Source organism: Osmia lignaria, chromosome 3 (assembly GCF_051020975.1).
Source record: "Osmia lignaria lignaria isolate PbOS001 chromosome 3, iyOsmLign1, whole genome shotgun sequence".
Taxonomy (NCBI): Eukaryota; Metazoa; Arthropoda; class Insecta; order Hymenoptera; family Megachilidae; genus Osmia; species Osmia lignaria.
In genome coordinates, this window is record NC_135034.1 from 5,720,979 (window position 1) to 5,743,179 (window position 22,201).

General features: G+C 46.2%; 2 protein-coding genes across 4 annotated transcripts in view; one reads left to right on the forward strand and one right to left on the reverse strand.

Annotated features, from left to right (window-relative positions):
• Positions 1-22,201, forward strand: part of LOC117605242 (phosrestin-2) — a 117,059-nt gene that overhangs the window by 29,918 nt on the left and 64,940 nt on the right. The window lies entirely within an intron of this gene.
• LOC117605244 (uncharacterized) lies at positions 61-20,533 on the reverse strand. The gene is made up of 3 exons (XM_034326343.2): positions 19,100-20,533; positions 9,322-9,544; positions 61-2,477 (listed from the first exon to the last, which is right to left on the reverse strand). Exons 1-3 carry the CDS (start codon positions 19,545-19,547, stop codon positions 1,601-1,603), a joined length of 1,548 nt encoding a protein of 515 aa, XP_034182234.2. The 5' UTR covers positions 19,548-20,533; the 3' UTR covers positions 61-1,600.

Genomic DNA, 22,201 nt, shown 5'->3' on the forward strand with positions numbered 1-22,201 from the left:
CTGCAATTACTTAACGTTAAGTCGCACGATACCGTGAGACTCGATTCCTCTAATCGTAAGTTTTCTCGTTTCTTTTTTTTTTTTTATTTTTTCATTTTAAACCACGTATACCTTCCTCGTCTCGTACAACCTAATTTTATACATTCATAATACTGGTATTTCATCGGCGAATGCGAAAACGCCGTGTCCGAATCGTCAACCTCGATCCTTCGTTATTCATAATAAAGACAATGGTTTGCACGATTCGGACACGTTTCTCGCGTTCTTCTACGTATACTGAAATCTGAAAAATACTTTGAAATATCTGGTTATCACGGTTGGTTTCCATCTTACGCCCTAGAAAAACATCTGCGATCCCGACGAGTCCAACCGTATGGGCCACCTTGTATCAGACTTCGTCTGCGAGCCTGGCTATTTACAGTTTAACGCGACGAAATGATATCCTAATTCGTATTTACAACGGGAGCTATCTCCCAAGTTACAAGAGTTGAGTTTAGAATCGCATCGTTAACTCGTTGCGTATTTAACTTTCTCAGCAAAAAAAAGAAATAGATAGAGGTCCTTTATCATTTTGCAATTTAGTCGTTCGAGGTAATAAATTGTTAACCGAAGAAAAAGGATTCCTTGGGGTGCAGAAGGCAGAAGAGGATACGCAACGAGCTAATCAGCCGATCCGAAGGGAACAGGGGTGAAAAATGCTGGTTTCGTCTTTGGAACACGAGAAGCGCTCGAATAGTTCGACGGTCTCCTCTGCGTCCTCTTTTCCGACTTCTTTTTTTGTCGAGCGACCGCTTGTAATTTCGTGTCATTTCAGATTTCTTCCCCCGCAGGCAGATCCTCTCTAATGTCATATTAATTGTAGATTCGCGTTCGTACGCGATTGGCTCGTTTCCTGCCCGCGCTGATCGTTCCCGACGCTCGATCTAGTCATCTTCAAACTTATTTTCTCTCCCACCCATCTTCAGCTTTTTTATCCGCGTCGACGAAAGTCGCTCGACGTTCGATTTTTTTTATCAATTAATATACCAACCATATTGGTGATTCCTGTCGACGAGGCTGGACTACGAATGTTTATGCAATTGCTGCACGTTAGAATATGCAACGAATTCATCCAACACAGAGCACTTTTTGAAATATGTGACGGTGGTAGCGAACAGAAGTCTTGAGAGGATTTTGCATAGACATCCGCAGTCGCTATTGACAAAAAGAACAAACCCGTTGAGTACACAATCGTCACGATCGAGCATTAAATACTGATTCACCGTACCCCTGTTCGTTCATAAACGTACCGTTCGAATCACAAACTTTGGTTAACCACACAATGCTTCCTCCGCGCGTTCTCATTATCGTGGAAATCCCGGACGTCCGTGCCGTGTCACTTCCTGCGTTCCACCTCACGAAATCGACCGTTCCAACGTTAATTCCGTGTCAATATCGCGGAGTTGAACGCGTTCGCTGCCATCATTTTCGCAACCCCTTTCGTTTCCACTTTCTTAGCTGCTCCAATATGAAAGATTCGATCCGCGGAAGATTAACCGTCCTCCTTTTCGATAGAACGCGATGGAATCTCGTCTATCGATCTTTCATCATTATCTATGCCCTAGATATCGTGTATACTCTCCTCGTCGCTGTCCGCCCTTATACTCTGAGGGCTGTCCTCTCTCTGGATCGGTGATCGGTCGCGACTGCTGCTCCTGTCTCTCTGTCTGCTCGCCCTGTTCAGATTCTCCCTTTCAGGGCTGACTCTGTAGTAATTAGCCATAGGAAGAGCTGAATTGCCTGTTAACGAACCGATACTGTTGCTAGGACCTGCTTGAAGCATGCTGGCTGGATAGAGTCTCTCGTCCTTGCGTACGGGAGATCGTTCCCTTAACGCTGGACTCTTGCTCCTGTCCCTTTGTCTAGGTACTCGGTTCATGTTCTCCCTGTCCCTGTTGTCCGCCACTTCAGGGCTGTCTCTGTAGTAATTGCTCAAGTTCGAACTCGCCGTGAGAGTTCCAAGCGAGTTACTCGATCCAGCCTGTACCATCGTCGGTGTGTATAGTCTTTCGTCCTTCCTCAACGGCGACCTGTCTCTTATCACAGGACTTCTGCTTCTGTCCCTTTGCCTCGACGATCTCTCCAGGTTCTCTCTGTCCCTTCCGTCGGTTATCTCTGGACTGTCTCTGTAGTAGTTGCTCATGGTCGATAAACTAGAGCTGGCTGTCAAGGAGCCTAGCGGATTACTCGGTCCTGCCAGGATCATCGTTGGGGGATACAGTCTGTAGGGTAGAGGTTTTTGTAAGGTCACAGCCGCGGATGCTTGCTGGAAGAAGAGTCCGTTGGTTGGTAACGCGTGTGCACCTGGGTAAGGCCAGTATCGTCCTGCCGCAGGATGCACAGGAACCGCGGCTGCTCCGCTTCCATAAAGTTCCTGGAACGCCGCAACTGCCATATTGTTCTCGAACACGACCATCGTCTGCCTCTTCCACTTTGTTCTGTAACGAAAATAACGAGGAAGCTTAGATATTATCTTTTTATTTCTCCTTTTCGTTTTCGTATCATGAATAAATGTTCGTTTTCCCTGCAATGTATCCTACTTTCGTTTAATCTAACATTCTCGTGTGATTATATATCGTTCGGGACTTAACGATCGTGTGTGGCTATTCATGAGCAGAAAAAAAACTCTCATGCTTTTCTACGATTTCATTAAACGCTACCTTCCTCGTCTCCTTTCCCTTCGATCGCCTCTCAATCTCCGTTCGCCTATGTAAATCTCGATCTGGGACAATTACGGTAAAACGGGTTGGCGTGCCGACGGGTGGTTACGTTGGCCACACTGTTGGCCGGCTGATTATACTAACAAATAGCCCGTGGAGTTTCGCTGCCTAATCATCGCGTATCATGCCACGCGCTCGCCACTTCCTGCGAACCTTAAAGCGCCCTTAGACGGGAGGGTTGATACCGGCGAACAACATTCGTGAAACTCTTGGTATACACACCGAAATTCACTGTACGTGGAATATAAAACATTGTCTCTTGCCTTTGTTACTCGAATACCGTGAATTCTGACTTTTATAACGGCATCGGAATCGGACCAATTACGCAACTCGTTGTACTGCGTACAGTAATTATTAAAGAGCGGAGAGGAAGATTACAGTGCCGTGTCTGGAGCGACAACGTTGTGATTTAGTTCTTTCTCTCACTCGGCTTACGGCACGTTTGTTATTACTGTAAACGCAACATTACACTTCATTGTCCCGCGATTGCGTATCGTCGTCTCAGGATTACAACGTGTCATGGACAAAAATCAGCTGTTATACGGTTGCGAAGGAGCGATCCGATAAAACAATTTTTCATCGATGCAAAACACAATTTGCTTGATAATCGACGGCAGTTATACGCGTGATCGATCCTCGTTTAATATGGATTCACGCTTCGATAGTTGACGATCGAACGGTAATTACCTCTGGAATAATTAGAAAAAAAAAAAAAATAGCCAGACGAGCTTTTACGCGAAAGTACCAATAAAATTTTCACCAACCGAGCCTGTCCACCACCACCACCGTCAAACGTCACGATTATCCCCGACGATAAATCAGCCTGGTGGTTTCGCCACCCTCTCAATTAAAAGCCGACGATTCGCTCGCTGCGGAATTCGAGGCGATAATTAACGAGCTTCGTCGACGAGGGGGGGGTGGCATTCGTTACCTTTTTTCCATAAAAACCGGCGGCACGAGATAAAAATTAAAAACAAAAAAAAAATGGTTATAGCTTCGAAACGAGGCCGCGAATTTTACGAGAGGATCCAGCAGGGGGTGGTGGTACCGGTGGTGGTGAGTTGAAGTTCGTTGTCGTGGTAATTAATAATCAGGAGATCCGTGGCTGGCAAGGGACAAAGCGGCTCTAACGGATATGCAGCTCGCACGGAAAATTCGACAATTAATATATTTTGTGGGGTGCATATAACCCAGCCCGTTCCCTCTTCGACTCGCGTTCGTCTCTCTTTCTCTGGTACTTGGTGTTGGATCGTTTGAAAATCTGGGCCACTCTCTCTCTCGATATACCCCTGCTTTCGGCCTTTTGTAACGTTCCAGCCTCGCATGGAGGGGTAGCAGTAAAATCGTTCATGAATTTTAAACAGCCACCTCTGAATCGAGCCACGATCATTTCTCATTTTTCTGCCGGCACGTTGGGGAAAAGAAGACCACCGAACGTTTCAATGAAACAAGAGAAGAAGAGAGAGAGAGAGAGAGAGAGAGAGAAAAAGGGGTGAAAGAACGTAGACGACAAGTTGCAATGAAAACCACTCGTGCGATTATGTGATGAGTAATGTTTTTTAATACCCCCGCCAAGGGTTGGCCGGTCATTTTCGAGTGCAGCCACTCTAAAACACCCTTAATTGCAGTAGCAGCTCTTTGTATCGGCATTGAATAACCACGGGAGGGAGAAAGAGAGACGAAGGGTCGGAAGTGACGACGGAAAGAGCCGAGAGTCATTGATTTATCGTTCTCGAGAGGTTACCCGGGGGTTGCTTAGATCTTGCCTCGAATAAAACGAAGGGTAAAAGGGGGGCGGACTCCGGCATGGCCGAGAGAAGTGTCAAGAAACTGTAACGATTCAGCTTAATGATCGTCGACTCTTTGAAACGAAGTAAAGGGATCGTTATTCCGATGACTCTGGGAAAGATTCGTTCGATCGGTGAATCCTTGAAAGTCTAACGGAAAATTTTAACGCCTTTCGACCGATATCGATACGTATCGATGAGTATTCAATGGAAAGTGGTAGAAAAGTTACTTTGCTAATTCGAACATAGCAAATTGAAGCATTAGTAAGCTATCAAGAGAGTTTACTTAAATCAACGAAGGATAAAAAATGACGAGACCAACGCGCGGTTGAAAGGGGGAGGGAAAAGCTGAGGGGGAGAGTTAATGCATTTATAATGGTGTTTGGAACTGGTCGGTGGTTTTGCGGTTACAAGTCCTCGCGACGCTAATGCAGCCAAGCTGTTCGTTTGCCGTAATAATAACGGCGACAGATAGGAAGGAGCATAGAATAGGGCGACATATTTTTCAATTATTATTTGCTCGACTGACTACGGGGACACATGTTCCTTCGGGGTCCACGCAGAGCGTTACAAAGGGTGAACCAGGAACTGGAAGTTTGAATGGAAGGCGAACTAATTTTCCGCCGTGTTACGCTGTTAATATTTTCCTAACGTCGATCTTTGACAAATGTAATAATTGATCCTGAACCTGTTACAAAGATCCCGTTAAACTATCTTTTTTCCATCGGGGAACAATGTAACCGGGGAGAAAGTCCGCGTAAATATAGCAATTACCTAAAGCATCGTATCAAAGCGTGTTGCCGGAGGTAAATGCGAGCAAGCTTCATCAAGACGATCAGTTAATTAGAGACACCGACAAAAACATTTCCATTGAAACCGGTAAATTAGGTGCAAATTTTACCGCGGCAAAGGAACGTGTAGAGAAATGCAGAGAAGAAACGGCATCGTTTTTCTTTTCTCTTTTTTCTTTTTTTTCTTCTCTTTTCGCCAGTCTCTGGTAATAGCGTGGCGACATCGCTAACGCGTCGTGTGATACATCGCAATCGTGAGAATCCGGCTTCGTTGTTTCTCCAGGCTTCTCGGTGCCCACACCGGAAGAACGTACGAGCTTCCCACGCCTGCTGGTAAACCGCTTCATAACGGATCGTCTTGATTTCTCGGCTAGCCAAATGCACTCGTTTCGATCGGATCGTTCGCCGACCACGGTTAGTCGACGGAAAAATTCGTGTCACGGAACTGTACACGATTTCGTGTTGTGATTTCAAGTCGAACGAAGGTAAGGAGGGGTCGAAGGAATTTCACGAAATGGCTGGAAAAAATTCAGGCTAAACAGTACCGGGACTCGGACGATAAGCGAAGGGCGATGCGCGGGGATAACGATGCATTTGCATGAGCATTTTTCCACCTTCCACTCGAGTTTCTCGTCTAAAAATACATATCGAGTGGCACGGTCATTTCGTTTTAGAAATCCACCGTTTTCTCGCTTCGTTACCGGTTACCCGGGTAAATATTTCGAGGATGAAACTCATGGAATTTTTAAGAGTTTGATGCGTCTTATTATCGCCTCGGCATCTCTATTCCCTGGTCCGTTACACGCGTATTCATAGTTCTTATCCAATGTTTGTATGAGGTATTACTTCTGAATAGCCATGTAGTAAAACATTATAGCGTGTTCCATGGTTGATGGTGTGTTTAGCGCTGATGGTATATAACGAGCGCAAAACCGTGTGAAGGATTCCTGTGCCCCTTCCACGTTACAGGACAATCCTGTTCCATGTGACGTTTTCACTTGCTCGTATTTTCATCTAAGCCGCGGGAAGCACGATGGCTTCTTCAGCTCGGAACGTAATAGAATACTCAGCTACTCCACTTTCCTCTCGTTTACCACCAATTATGAAATCAAACATCAATCTCGAACCTGCTGTATTTCTGATATAATCTCGATCAAATCTTATCTAAAGATTTCAACAGTGAAAATTAGGAAAAATATATTTCCATCGCAAACTTAACGGTGATCCTTGATTCCGAGTTAATTCCACGCTTCGATTAGCAGTCGTGTACGTACACTTGTTTACCATTAACGGTGGAGATCTTCAACGACGGTACGTGTAAAGATTAACGCCACGTTTCATTAGGAAAGAAAATCGGTACGCTTGACGATCGATCGATCAGCGTGTCGTGTGTGAACGCCACTCACCATCCGATTTATGACCGCGTACGTAATTAACCGATAAGTAGGCAGCAGGAGTAACCTAACGAGTCCTAATGACTTCTGAATAATCGGGTCCGATGCGTACCGAGCGTACACGGACGGAAAAAGCGTGGAACGAGCAGTATCGCTGATCGGTAGCGGGCAATTTAGCGTACGAGACCGCGATCGATTTCGCGGAAAGCACGTTTGCCGGAAGAAAATCACGGTAACTGGACGTTTTAAATGGTAGCATGGAGATTCAAGAGCGAGTAAATAGTGGTCGAGGCAAGTGTTCATTATCGGCCGGGCCGACCAGTTTCGTTTTACCTTCCTCGTCGTTCTTTTGCCAGATTACCGGGCGATTTGCGAATCAAACCGAACGCGTTTAATTACCCGTTGACCTTCGTTTACGGGAAGTTTGTTTTGCCGAGAATGTTGTCGATGCAAATTCGTGGAATGGCGATCGATCGTACCCTTAATCCTTTAAGTAGCTTTAATCTTTCAGCTGCACAGTTGTGACACGGCGTACAGTTTTATATACAATGTTCGTTTCGATGTTGAAAAATAAAGTAAAGGAAAGTCGGATCGGCGGATAGAGTCGATTTCAGGTTGTTCAGCGGCATCCTTTGTGCCCGAAAGTGGTTTTCACCGAGTCATGCAGTGGCGCCTGCAATTTCGTCCTCCCGATACTTCGCGGTCCTCCTATCTACTTTCCATCATCACGCTCGTTAGTCACGAGGATCCGGTGGTTAACGAGCACCGAGAAAAATTAAAATCTTTGGCTTTTCATTGTCTTCAGGAATTACTCGGACACGCTCGATTTTCTCCACTCGAGACGAAAGGTAGAAGGAAGAAAGATTTTTGAAAAATTATTCCACCTTTAGGAGGGAAAACTGTTTCGCTGAAAGTTCTTCGAGCTCGTTAGCAATCCTTCTGCCGTCTAACGGCATTCTCAACGGTGAAAGAAGAATTTCTAATCAAAGCTGATTCAATTAGACCCCACGCCCGCGTCCGCTTGCATTTTAATACGTACACATTGAAACGTACCTTCCTTCGCCCACTCTACATTCTTTTGTCATCGAAATGGAAGTCAGAAAACGCGGCGCTTCTAGGCTCTTATTGAAAATGTGAATTTCAAAACGCATCGCGATGCACAAAAGAATACTTGAAAGAGGAAGACGAGTGCTGCTCGTTGGAATAATTAATTAATCAAACGTTTAACGCTTTAATTGAAAGTTTTTATTTAAGAGAAAGGGATTAAAAGGAAAGTGCGAGGTTCGGTTCGAGGAAAAGTTGGAGATGTAATGACGTTTCATGTTGAGAAATCGTTTAGCAATGAAGCGTTATAGTAGCGCATAGTAGCTAAAGGGTTAATAGGGGTCGAGGATAGCCGCGTGGAAGAAAGGTTTGCCGTCTCTGGTAGGTGGTAGTTTGCCGGAGTAAAAGGGATACAAAATCCGTCGTCGTGGCGCCCGAGGTGTGGTCGGCGCCTCCGCGAAAAGGCGCCGAGTCACTCTCTTGCCAGCTTCGTGTACCGAGCAACAAAACTTTAAGCGGGCACTTAAGAAGCCAGCCGACAGAAGCGTCACTAATTTTCCCGGCTTTTTGCGGCTCTCTTGCCAGCCTTTCGTTCTTTCGTTCTTTCATTCAAACCGACGATAATCATGGCACGCGTACTTTCATCCTTGTCGATTAATTAACTCCTTACAAGTTTCCACGGTATTTTCTCTCGCGAAACTATCGCGATTAGATCCATCCATACTTGTAAAAGTAAATATTTCATCTCGAACGAAAATAAGAAACACGGTTAATGTTCATTCGAGCTGCCATCGAATGAACAGGTATTGGTTTTTGCTGTTTAATATACAACCGAGAAAGATTGTCGTGCAACAAAGAAAGGCGCGAATCACGATCCTTGAACGATATTGAAAGGATCCAATAAGGCGTGGTGAACGAAAAGCCTGAAGGAACAATGGACGATTGACTTTGTATAAACGGTTGAAAACAGAGGAGGCGAAGATAAGAAAGCGTGGAAGAAGTAGATCCCGATTCGGCTCCTTGGCTCGCAACATTTTCGTTACTTTGTGCGAGGGTAAAAGGGATGCACCCTCATCAGAGCGCAAGGAAGATGAGAAGCGTAACAGCCGCGGTCGTTCGCTCGTGACGGCGCGTATCGAATCCGTAAATGGAAATCGCGGCAGCCAACAAAGGCGCTGTTTACGTGGTTAAACGCAAGGATCACGGGGCCTCTTTCGATTCTTGCACGAACATCTCGAAAAGTCACGGTAGATATACCTCTTTCACCGAGTCTCGCGAACGTGTACACCGATAATCGAGCCAGCGTGAACCGATGGTATCTTTACAAAACCTTCGGACGTATTCAGAATCGAAGCTTTTTTATTCGAAACGAGCGTAAAACTCGACGACAAAACAATACGCTTTGTCTTTTCAACGAAGAAAAATATCAGAAGCTTGACACGGTTACGTCAGCCGGAGCTACGAGATCATCTATACCCCCATTGTGAAGAAGGATAACCGTGATCCTTTCGAAAGTATCATAAATCTCGCGAGCTTTTAATCCTACCTTCTGTTCTGGTACCATGTCTTGACTTGGGTGTCGGTCAGCTGCAATTTCGCTGCCAGCTCCATCCTGTCCTGTACGCTCAGATACTTTTGTCGCTCAAAACTCCTCTCCAGGGTTTGCAGTTGATGATCCGTGAAAGCAGTACGCGCCTTTCGTTGTTTCTTGCTTTGCGCCGAGCTCAGAGTGCCGGACGAGGAACTTTTTGGGTCGTCCTCCTTGCCGCCTGAAAGCCGTGGAACGTTCGTTTAAATCTCGCTGAAAATCAGACAATCTTTTACTTTATTCCTTCGATTCGTTTACTTTTCAAACGAATCATTAGATAATTATTACGATTATTACAAGTTGAACCCGATACGAGGGAGCCATTCGGCGTCTGAGCGTTAAGAGATAAAGGTAGAGGGGTTACGGGGTGGGGTGTCGAAGTCGAAGAGGCTTTATCGCTGTTCTGTAGGGGAAGTAATCGATGCGGTGGTACGGTTCGGTTTAGCTGGTCCCCGCATGGCGATCGCAGCCGCCTGCCTCTCTATCGGCTGAGAGATCCTTTTGTTCTCCGGTTCGAGTCCGCGCAGCTGAGAGCCGATTGGCTGCTATCGCGGATTGGACCACGCAGTCGCGTCGAGACGCCGCAAATTATCCCCCCGGTTCGTCGGCGCCAACGGAGAGAGGGTGGGATTCCCCGAGGAAACCGATTACACCCGATACGCGTCGGCAAGTTGCGCTTCTCCGCGCGCCGACACTCGTACACGCTTGCACGCGCGCGCATCCACGCTCAGCCTCGATCAAATCTGACCCGTACACGAACGATACAGACACCACTGTCCTCGGTTCATCCCCCTGAAATCCCGTTAACGCTCTTCTTTTTATTTCTCTCTTCCCGTCGCGAAAAGGACGCAATTTCCTAGCCGTCTTGGTGGAACAAACGTGTCGAGGAAAAGTTCGTTTCAAAGAAAAGATCGTGCGATTTATTTATTTAAGAGTCGTTCGCAATTACAAGAAACTTTGAAAATAAGTAGCACTTCGGACAGTCTTTCCTTATCAACAAAATATGTACCGAGGTATCTAATTATAGGTGTATAATCTAGAGTGCGCCATATTATGGGAAACTAGTTTTCAGGCGTTTTAAAACTGTCAATGACAAATATACTTGGCGCGTAGTTGTTGGAAACATCGAAATATAGCTAATGCCCGTAACAGGGCAAAATTCGAAGGTTCCTTATCGAAGGGTCGGAGGGAATCCCGCGAGGGGTGCGATCAGCCGGGCAAAGCCCATGGGAGACGCTCTGCGGGCTTGTAAAAGTATCTAAAGGACTGTTGTCGCGAGCTCATCGATTGGAACGGTCGTGGGTGGTGCGGAAAAGAAACGGTCTGCAGGACGAGGGTGGCGGGGAGGAAATGGATAGACGGCGCGGAGAAAGATAGGAGAGTGGAAGGATAGAGAGGCAACGGATTGAGTTAACTCGAACGAAAGCGTGGCTCTTAGCCTCCGTTTGATCGGGCAGATTCGCTCGAACGGATCCGGGACTGGTCCGCCATGTTGGCAAAGATGGCCGACGATCCCTCAGGAAAGAGGAATTTCATCGTAGACTGGAACGTTTCGACAAAGACGGACAGAGACAGGGAAACGGAGGTTGGAAAACTAAATTTACTATGTGATACACTTAGAGGACGGCTACGTCTGAACCGACGCAATCCTCCTCTTTTTTTTTTAGACGCTTCCAAGACGTTGGACTGAAACTTTTTTTACCCTCTTGGCAACCCCACCCGCAAACAGAAAAAGAGAGTTTCAAGTAACTCGAGAGGCATCGCGAAACAGTTGCTTCCTTTCCTCTTCTTCCTTCTTGCCTCCCGCGAAAAAAAAGTGCTTTTCAGACTTTCTTCTACCGTTTACTCCCACAGCACGTACCCGAAGGCTTTATCCTTCAGCTAGGTTATCTTTATGGGGCTGTTCCTCGCTCTCTACATACGTTTCACTTTACCACCACCGCTAACGACGGTCAATGTTCTCGAAACGGATTCGGGAAAAATCGTTTTTCCACTAGCTGCGATTCGGGAAAAATATTGCATCGAATAGCGAAATATGGGGTTGCACAAGTGCAACGCGAATGCACACCATTATTGTTCGAAAAGTCTGGTTTATATTTGATCGACCCTCTGCTATTTTTCTTCGTATTGTTTTTTTCCGACGATTGTTTTAATCCGATGAAAAATGAAGCGACTATTTTTCGAGGAAGTTCTTTCTCTCGGCGAGTACAGTAACCGTGGAAGCATTTCCAGCCACTCATTTTTCTTCCTTTCGTCGTTGACGTTATTCTCTTGACTTCCCCGCCACCTGTTTCCATTACACGACGCTTCGAGTTTCGCCCACCTTTTTTCCTTGCTTCTTCCACAACTGGATGCTGTCTCGCCGAAGAATTTTCAACAAACATCATGCATCTTAGCGTTGTCCATACATCTTCTCGGAAACTTTATTGTTCTCGCGGTATAAGTTTCCATCGATTCGTGTTTCGAAACTCTTGAGAGAAATATTTTTCGTTTGTTTTTTTATCGAAACAACGGACTGAATTTTAATACCAATAAAATTACCAGCTAACGGAATTTCCATCGAATCCGTGCAATCAAAGGGTGAATGAAAAAATAAAAAAAAAGAGAGCGTCAGCGGATCGTTTCTCTGAATTGGTTCGATTTTAACCGGTCAACCTTTCCCAGCACGGAGATTACGCGATCACATACGTGGCTTTGCGTTACTTTAATTACGTTTCGTACGTGTAATCGTTGCGGCGAACGTCAGGAATACGACGGTGCACCGGATGCACGTCGTGTATGCACCCATGAAAATTGTCGTGTTTCGTGTGCGAGCAACGAAGAGAGAAAACGAGAGGCTCGCGTGCTACGAGCCACCGACACGAGCCTCTACAATGTACAGAACGTAAAAGTGAGATTAACAGGATGTTTATCGAGCAATTATTCGCTGGCGCAATTAGTGCCAGCACGGTCGTGTCCGCGTCACCGACAGGTATCGTCTTCTCCCGACCAGTCCACCTTCTTTTTTTTCCGTTTTACAACGAAACCGCGACACCTGCAGGATGTACAGACGATCACGGTGTGCGAGCATACCTGCCCGAGTGATTGCAGTGCTTCCAGCAAATATTCCTTTGTTGATTCTTTTTTTTTTTCCAGAAAATTTGTGAAATTTTCCACTCAAGAATAGTGAAAAATTAACTCCTGAAACACTCTATTATTCACTGCAATCACGATGGTATATGCATTCTTCTTGAAAGCCTTTAATGTTAGTAATAAGCTTGTTATTATCTCGGAGATAGAAAGGATTTACTAGTAGAGACTGATAGGAGGGGTATGAGCAAAGCGTTAAAAGCTCAACTGTTCAGTTTACCATAGATAAAAAGTTAACTAAAATATGTTATTTCGACTAAAAGATTTTCTTCCTCTATCTTTTTAATTGTCTCTATTTAACCTCGAATTCAAGTCATAGGACTTAAAAAAAATATATTTCTCGTATGGAATGGTAAAATGAAATTAAGAAACATTCCCATCGGATCGCAGCCTCTTGAATCGTTCTTTTTATCGTGCGGTTTACATCTACATTCCTCGAATATTAACGGCATTGCGCCAGCTTTGCGGCTAAAAGCACACACCTGCGAACTAGTTAGTCACGGCAAAACTTGCACGACAATGAGCGAATAAAATCTCGCCGCATAATGGAACCCCGTTCTTTCGTTGCCTATTAATTAGAGCTGCAACGAAAGTGAGAAATTTGGAGAAATTCGAATGAATTTAGTATTTCTCAAAATTCCAGTCACACTCACCCGTTTGGCCTGTTACACTGGCCCTTCTTAGTTCGCTATGTACGCACCCTCTCTTATTGTGTACAAGGGCGACGTTTCTCGACGGGGGTTGAATCTGACCCCTCTTCTGTATTGTGTTACCGTGTCGCCACCTTTGGGGGTAGAGTACACCGGGGATAATGTTATAGGGCTAAGGTTTTATTGCCTGCCCACTCTATTTGCAGTCAACCCCGTAGGGGACAAACTGTCGTCGAGAATTTGAAAAACAAACTACGGAGATGGTGTCCAATTACTACCCCACGCGTGATATACACGGGATAATTGTTATTTAAGCGTCGATCTCACCCTAGCCCTACTGTAAATAGTAAATCGGTGAAACAATCACTACGCAAATGAATTTTTTAATTCGGTTCCCGGTCATCCTCGAGAAGAATTTAGCCGCGAACGAGGGCGTTTTTCGAAGGATCTCGATGGCGGAATAAGGACAGGGAGGTGTCGAGTGTCGGCCTGTACAATGATCTGTCGCAGCGTGGAAACATTATAGGGAAAAATGCAATCGGGAGTTACTGTCAGATCGAATTATGCGAGCCTAAGGTTTCGCGGGGTGCATAACGAGCGCGTTTCTCGAATTTCACCAGGTGCATTCCGCGTGGCCGGTGAATAGGAATACGGACTACTGCGCCCTCGTATCGCGTCCGGCTACATAATTAGGTAGGACACGGTGTAAAGTTTTACGCGCTTTCCACGACCGCAAACACTTTTATTTTATCATCGATAAAACGTCACGCACTGTGTTGCCGGTCTTGAGAGAAATTCCATTCCATCCCTTAACATAGTCAACGAAACTGGATACAGGAAATAAATTCTCTTAAATATTACCCAGGAATTTCCATCGTATCGCGTTCCATTCACGGGAAATCATCCCTTGACGAGTTTGTCGCCGGTGAAAAGGTTGAAAGAACAGGGTGAAACGGGGACAGAGGATGTTGTAGGGTAGCAAGGGGAACAAAGTATATACTGAGCAATGAGTAGCTTACCCTAATTGCAAGTAACCAGCAGGGAGGTAGCTAGTCGTCAAGAGACTCTCAACTTCAAATCGGATTTCCTTGTATTAACAAATCGAATGTTCCGCGTGCGTTGACCGAATACCATTAAAGTCTCCGATCTTTCGAAAAGTTTGACCCATCGATATCATCGTAAATAGGGATTGTCAATTAGAAGACTTTAAAATACGCTAATGTACGGTCGGTAGGGGTCGCGAATACTGGAAATTGGAGCAGTTTCGAATGATCGAATGTCGGTGATTCGTTCCAGCAACACCGAAACTCGGTCCTTGCGACATCAAGGCCGGACTTGGTCACGCAAAAGTCGTGTTAGCGACTCGCCGAGTGGCCTGCTAGCAAGTCGTCAGCGTTCTTCTATGGGGTTCGTGAGTACACGTGTCCTACCTCCCTCTATACACGAGCTGGTATTCGTGACTACTATGCTCGCGTGTTAATTGCCAACTGCATTCGGCGTAATACGTGGAAAGAAATTTTGGCGAAGCTAGACGCTAGAGCCAATTAACCACGGTGACGTTGACGAACGGTGCTTTCTTTTTCTCGTCGTCCGAGACTCTGGTCGAAAATCGTACCGAGAATAGATACCCTTCGTCGTCGAGTTAATAAGAGGAAGCTAACGATTTCTGTTAGATCTATTATTTCCGCGCGGTTCGGTCACGAAAGAATAGTGAAATTGCAAAATTGCAAAAGAATGGGTTATCAAAGTCGAACGGTACGCTATCTAACGAAGCTTTCCAGATTTCTATTAAAGATTTCCACGTATCTCGAGTGTACCGAGAAGAACCGTTTTTTCATCGTTCGCAAATGAATTTATCGGTCGGAAAATAGCCGTGAGATCGGAAATTTTTCACAATACACCGAGGAATATCTTGAAGAATGCAATCAGAGTAGATGATCGTACGGTTAACTCGCTGGAACACGTGCAAACCAGCCGGTGTTTACAAAGTGGCCGATCTTAGATTAAGCGAACGTGATTAATTATTCTAGCGCTAGCAGAGTCAACCGTTTGAAACAATGCACTCTGACCCGATTAACTTTCTTCCTGTACAGTGATGTTTCCCTCGGGTAGTCGTCATAGTTTTTCAACACCTAATGCTTAACCTTCCTTTTCAAAGCTTCTTTTTTTACATAAAAATTGTAACTTTCTGTAAATACTGTCCATTTAGAAGCTTTCTAAGAAGGAATCCCTGCGACGCGCACGGTTGGTATCGCGATAAAAAAACACTGAAATGGTCTGTTTATGGGTAATGCAAAGCGAGGTCAACACTGTCAACGTTGGAACGAGCTAGTTAAGAGGATTTCCGATCACGAATCTCGTTAAGAAAACGTTGAAAAGCAACCGTGCGAATCCCAACGACAGCGGTGCGCGACTGTCTGTCGTTGGAACGTTACGAAGGAATGTTTAGCTAAATAACAGCCTGTCGATTCCCCTTGTCACAAGTTTCTCCGACTGCAGTAAAACAGTAAAATTACCGACGATTTTGATCGATTAAAATTCCGACCGCGAAAGGTTAAAGGGTTGCGCCCTTGCGCTTCGGTACCGTTGAGACTTTCAATTCTCTGACGTTTAGAAGGACATCTTTTGACGCGGTGGTAAGGACGCGTTCGGTGCCTCGATTATCCGGAGCGCACAGGATTAATCCTTGGCCAAGATAGTCTCGTCAAAAAGTTGACAGCCGGTTCTCGTTTGTCAGCCTGGGCTCTCGCATATGCGAAGCATAGAATAAAAAAAGAAAGAAAGAAAGAAAAAGGGGAGTAAAAGAAGAGCTGAAGTCGGAGCCTCTTTCGTCTCGGTGGCTAGAAGAGAGAGAGAGAGAAAGGAGCTCTCATAGAATTCCTAATCCGCGCGGAGATCTAAACGGTTGCCAATCATTTCCGGTTCTCGGATTAGTCGCGCGCGAAAAGTCGGCGGATCCCTTGTAAGGGCGTGAAACTGGCTGTGGCCCACGGACCTTCCGGCTCCACGCCAACCGACGCCAACAATACAAGCCGGGGACGAATGTTGGCTTCGTAAGCGGATTACAAACGATTTGTACACGCGCCCGAAAAATATCTCTATTTTGCGAGTCGCGAGACCGGCTCTTTCACGCGTTTCTACGCTCGTCGAATTATACCCGACCTTCGATCGCGATCGTTCCTCGCCTTTTCACCGTATCAGAAATGGCAAAAACTCTTCTCTCGCAATCGTGGTCTTCCCGTGAAAATAATTGTGAGAATTCATTGATTTTAGATAAGTCTAACACCTGTCGACGGTAATGAGGCGTTCGATACTTCGTGTTGCAAATTCAATCACGCGATATCTGCCAATAATTTTTATTATATCTTGACATTTATCGAAAGAAATTTTCATTCTACAATCGCTGTCTGTTATTTTCAAGTAGAATTATGGTATTTTGTTCTCAACGGTGACACTTATTGTGGTACACTTTGCATCAGATCGTATCTAAAGGAAACGTATAAAAATCTACGAGTGATCGCGGAAAATTGTCGAGACCGGTGCCATGCCGGCATGTACGACGGCAATTACATCGGCGTTACTCCTTCTAATTGGCTTTCATTAATTCTTTATTGGACTGAACGAGCCATGGTGGACGGACTCGCGGCGACCGTCAATTACTCCCACGAGATTAGAATGTACGCATAAAGCAGATACAAGATAACTACTCGCTAATAATCACCCTCTTTCCAATATTAAACCCTTTCGCTGCATCATTGTCTATCGATCAGTAGAAACTTCATAGACGATTAGCTTGTGAGTAATTTATCGTTAACGACGAACCGAATGAAACAATTTACTAAACAGTATTTCGCAAAACTGGTAAATCGGGATGGAAAAGTGATCGAAAAAAAAAGGGGGTATTTCGAAGGCGTTGATAAATCGGCGAGGATGGAACGCGTCTAATCATCGGTTCGATCATCCGGAAAGCGTGCTGGCCAGCAATTACAACGCCGTTACTCCTTCTAATTGGCCTTCATTAATTCTTCAGTGGACGCCCGGCGACGATTAGCCGCGTGAGGTTAACCGCGACTGATAACGGCCTCGAGCGTACGCTGTTTAGTCGAAAGAAAAGCGTCGACCAGGCACGATATCGGCCATTTATCGCGACACACTCTTCCCTAGCCACGTTTCAACCTTTCGAATCGCATTTCGCGATCGCTCCCTCTTTTACTAGACGATAGATCTGCTCCGTACACCCCTTTTTCCACCAGTATTTTCCTTGCTATGGATATCAGTTCGGTAGGGACGATGATTGTTGGACAAACATGATCCATATTTGATCGCTTATTACGTTTAAATCAATGAAATGAAGGTAACGATGTTGAATCTTGTATCGATAGAGAACGATGATATTTGGCGAGAATAGGAATTGTTCGGAGGAGGATAAAAGGTTCTTTCCGTTTTTGCAAGAAAACCGTGTTCCGTTTGGTTCTCACAGTCAGAAGCGGTATTAGTGCTCGGAACCGTGTCTCTAATCACGTAGCCGTAGTCATGCGCGTAATTGTTCTTAATGTACTTTTTGTGGGAAACAAGCCGATTACGATGTAAGCGTATGAACTTAGCCTCGAAGGAAAGTGCCGGTGGAACGTCGATCGACGACGAGCCACGTAAAACGGGAATGGGAACCGTCCTGGCTGCGGTATAAAAAGAAATAAAAAAAAAAGCAGTCGCAAATTGACGGAAATTGTTTCGAGATGATTGGTATTAACCGTACTTTTGCTCGATGCCTCGCCAACTCGCAGTCGGACTCTGACGAATGACTGTAATTAAAATTCTTTTTTCTTTTTCACCGCGATAATGTCCGATGTTCGCCGTTTATACAAACAAGGAAACGATCTCGGATAGGAATTTTCAGTCGCGTCTCGAGGAAAAAGAAAATTTATAAACGGGAACCGAGTACGGATAATGGACGGAAGTGTCGAAACGGTCAGCTTCGGGGGAGTAATAACGATTCGGGATTCCATTAACCTGAAAAAAACCGCGGAGCCCTCTAATTAGGTGGACAAAGCCGAAAACGAACAAGTTCTATGAAATTTCGAAACCCAAATCGATCACGAGATATTACGTTCACCGTTCTGAAGGGTCAACACCCGTGGAGTATCGGTGAATTAAAGAAGATGACCGAGGTAAACAGGTCAGAAATGATGAATGAAGGAAGCCATCGATTCGTTTCTTCCTCAATCTCGTCGATCAAAGATCTTCCTTCGGCAATAACCTTTGCGATAACTCGACGAATTACCTCCAGATCCCATCAAACTTGCTCGTTAAATTTATCAGGGAACCGGGATCGAAAAAGGGTGGAAGAAAGAAGTTTCAGTTATTCGAAATCGGTAAACAAGAATACCAGGCTTAAACGGTTGAAATGAAAGTTTACGGAGAGAAGAATCGAAGGTAACAAATGAGGGTAAGATAATTAAAGCGTTCGGATCGGCGAGGTCCAATTTGAGACCATTAAAATGCTTAAACGATGTCGGGACAGAGGAGGGGCTTCCAAGAGGAAGACCTTTTTTCATCCGCCGGGAAATATTTGATTCCCGAAGCGTTTCGTTCCGCAAGCCAGCAGCGACGGACGACTCGGGTCTCTCTCGCCGAGTGGAACATCCGGTCGGGACGGTAGTCCGGCCCATAAATGTCCTTGACACCTCTGCGTGAAAGTCCACGCGGCTCAGGTGAACAAACCGAATGGCGAAAATTAATTTCGCGCCTCCTTCGGCTCTCTCTTTCCCTCCTCGTTCTTAACCAATTAACAATCGTCTCGTCCGGGAACACGATCGAAGACTACGCGTTGATACTCGAAATCACGGCCAACCGTTTCGCGTAACGACATAATCGTCGAACGTTCGCGTTCGCGTTCGTTTCGCGGAAATCTCCGACGAGCCGACGAGACCGAGATAAGGATATAATTGACCGCTTACCATTCGAAGTAACGGAAGCACCATCGTGATGACTGGCGTCGCTATCCTCGTCGAGATTGCTGTTGCTCAACGACGTCCTCGACTGGTGTCTGACACTTAGGTCCCTGGGTGTCGACGGTGGGCTACCGGGTGGTTCTTGCGTTTGCAGACCCGCCTGGTGCATCTTGCTGGACGCTCCTCCGAGAATATCGGTGATCATGAAACGAGATCTCTGGGGCATCGTGGTCGATGCGTCTCCGCGTTCCAAACCGTTGTTACCAGCGTGATTATTGTTCCTCGCGTCGAGTCCGTTCGACAATCGTTCAACGCTAACTCCGTTCCTCTCGACGATGTTCTCGAGCCGATGGGCCTCCAGGCCGGACATCCTGCTCAGGTTGAGACCGTTATTGGCCACGGTGACGCCGCTCAAAGCCGCCACGTGGTGGTTCTGATGATGATGGACCGTCATCACGGTAGACGTAGGTGGTTCGTTCGGGCTACGGGCACCTGCAGGTGCCTCTGTCGCCACCCCAGGACTCGCCCGGTACCTGGGAGACAGAATCTTGCCGTCGGTGACCGCGTCGCGTTCGTCAGGATTCCTTTTCGCTGATTCGTATTCCTCTTAGACAGCCACCAACTGCACTTCACTGTATCCTCGATTGATATCCAATCCCGGACCGTTGATTCTTCTTCCGGTGTCTCTTCGCCTTCGACACTCCCATCGATTCGAGTCAGAATTAATTAAAACGAACGATCAAGGAAGCTCGCGGTTGATTTCGAAGCGAGAATCGAGAGTAAATGGCGCGTGAGATGGTCGTGATGCACCTTGCGCTTCCGCCCGTTCACTCGGTCGCTCCACCTCCGCATCCACCTTCCTTCTCTTCTTCCTTCTCTCGTCGTCGTCGTTGTTATTGTTGTTCTTAGCCGCAATTAAGGGGCCGCTCCGCTGCTCTCGTCGGTTAATTGCTAATTGGCCGCTCAACATAATTGCCACGCGTAACAGCTAGCCCGCCGGCCATTTCCGCTTTCCTTTCGCTCCTTTTCTTCGCCCGTTTAATTATCTGACGGAGTAAACCTCTCTCTCGTCTCCTCGCGATTGCAACGACGAACACGATCAAAGGTTCTTCGTCACAGAATCAATCGAACACGATCGTTGACCGATCGATCACCGAACATCGAACGTCTTTTATCCGGAAATACAACTTGCACACTATTGCCGTTTTGAAACGCGACTTGGTTCACTTTGCCGATCGATCCCGATCACCAACTCGCGCGCAACGAGGAGCCGGAAGGAACTGCGCGGTAATTACGAGATGCACCGAGATCACGATATCCTTTTTCCGGCTCGAAGGACAGAGAGGAAGAGCGTTAAAATCTATCGTGTTGTCTGTCTGACGAGGGAGCGGTTGGATGCTTGGAGCGAGGCGTGCGTGTGCATCGGGTTGCCTCGACTGATCTGCTCGCACTGAACGGACCAGGCGCCTCCGCTCGTTCCTGGGGCGGCCATATCGCTGTTCTGGCACGCCCTAAACATTCCCCTCTGTCGTTCTTCCTCCGCCAATCCGCGTACGCGGCGTTAACTAGCCGGCCAATCGGCTGCTCGGCAAGCTCGGCGCCTCCACTGTGTGGCGCGGCTACGCCCAACTAATTTGAAATGTGTTTCAGCGGTAATTCGATATAAAATTGTAGTTAATATCTTTCATTAGAGCGCAAGGGAGAGGGGGCTTTTGCTCGAACTCTCGGGCTTTCGTAGTGTTGGCAACCTGAAAGGGTGGTAGTTTGCGGATCAGAGGGGACGAGGGAGAGATTGATACGAACCGTTCTCCCACTTTGCAGAACGACGACGTTTCTCTACTCGCTCTCGTTCCACTCGTCTTCCTCTCCTCGTCCGCTCGAGATCGCTTGCCGAAGCAGTCGAGCGGTAGGAGAGTGGTCCGATCCGACCACCTGGAAGGGGTTGAAGAGCCATCGAGAACGAAGGGTGGTCCTAGCTTCGAGCTTCTATCGCGAATCAACCGAGCCACCTCTCACACGCTACTACACTCTTATCGAGTCTCTACTGGGTGTTAATTTTTTTTTTTTTTTTTTTTTTTTTAATCTGATTCTTCGCATTTCGTTAAACGGCCATTTGCAAAAGAAACTTAGGTTTCTATTAAATCACATTACTTGTCCCGCTGATTAAATACATTGTTCTGGTTTTACCCACTAAAAAAAGAACTGTCTCCGGTTTTGTACACGCGCCATATGGGCCAGTCCACCTATCGTTTCCCCCTAATTAAATGATGCCACTACCCCTAATTTCTATAATTCCTCCATTTAAACGCGGTGTAGCGTGTCTAACTCGATTTCCATTCGAGCCAACTAATACCTTTATAATTATTCCTCAGGAATATCGACTCGAAATACATTGTTTCGAGCGTGAACGATTTCCATCGACGAGCTGTCGAAACGATTCGAACAGTTTTCGGAAGAATGGGGCCAATACGCGGTCGAAAATTCGAGCGGAGAGAGTTGGCATAGAGAGGTCGAAACACCTTCGAGCAGATGGTCGTTAGATTCGATTCAGTGATCCGCTGGTGGCGAAATTTTTCGTGGAAAGTTACGTTTCCTTTTTCGAAGCAACCTTAGTTGGCCTCCTTCTCCTGGTCGATCGATCGACAGGGAAGGGAAATGGAAACGTTCGAGATGATACGGGGCGCGGAGAAAGCGATGGTTTACACGATTCTGCGTGGTTAAATGAGATATTAAAAGCGAAGGAAAAGAAAAGTGAAACGATATATCAGTGTCTTTTTTTTTTTTTTTTTCGCTTTCCTCCGGTGTGTTTCTATACGAACGAGGCAAAGTACGAAGCGGTCTTGCTTCGATGAAAAAACAGGTTAACGGAGCCTGTAATGAGACTATCAAACCGTGACACGATTTAAACCACGGCTAGCCGCAAGAAGGTAACGCGCCGCTTAGTTTTCCTTCGCTCCCACCCCTAGTGTTTCTCTCTCCCTCTGTGTTTGCACCTACGCCTAGCGTTGCCCTTTTGCGGATGTGCATACGTTTTTGCCGCGTGCGACCTGCACCTGGATACGTTAACGCGTTCGTTTGTGGGCGGCTCATTAAAGGAACATGAGAATT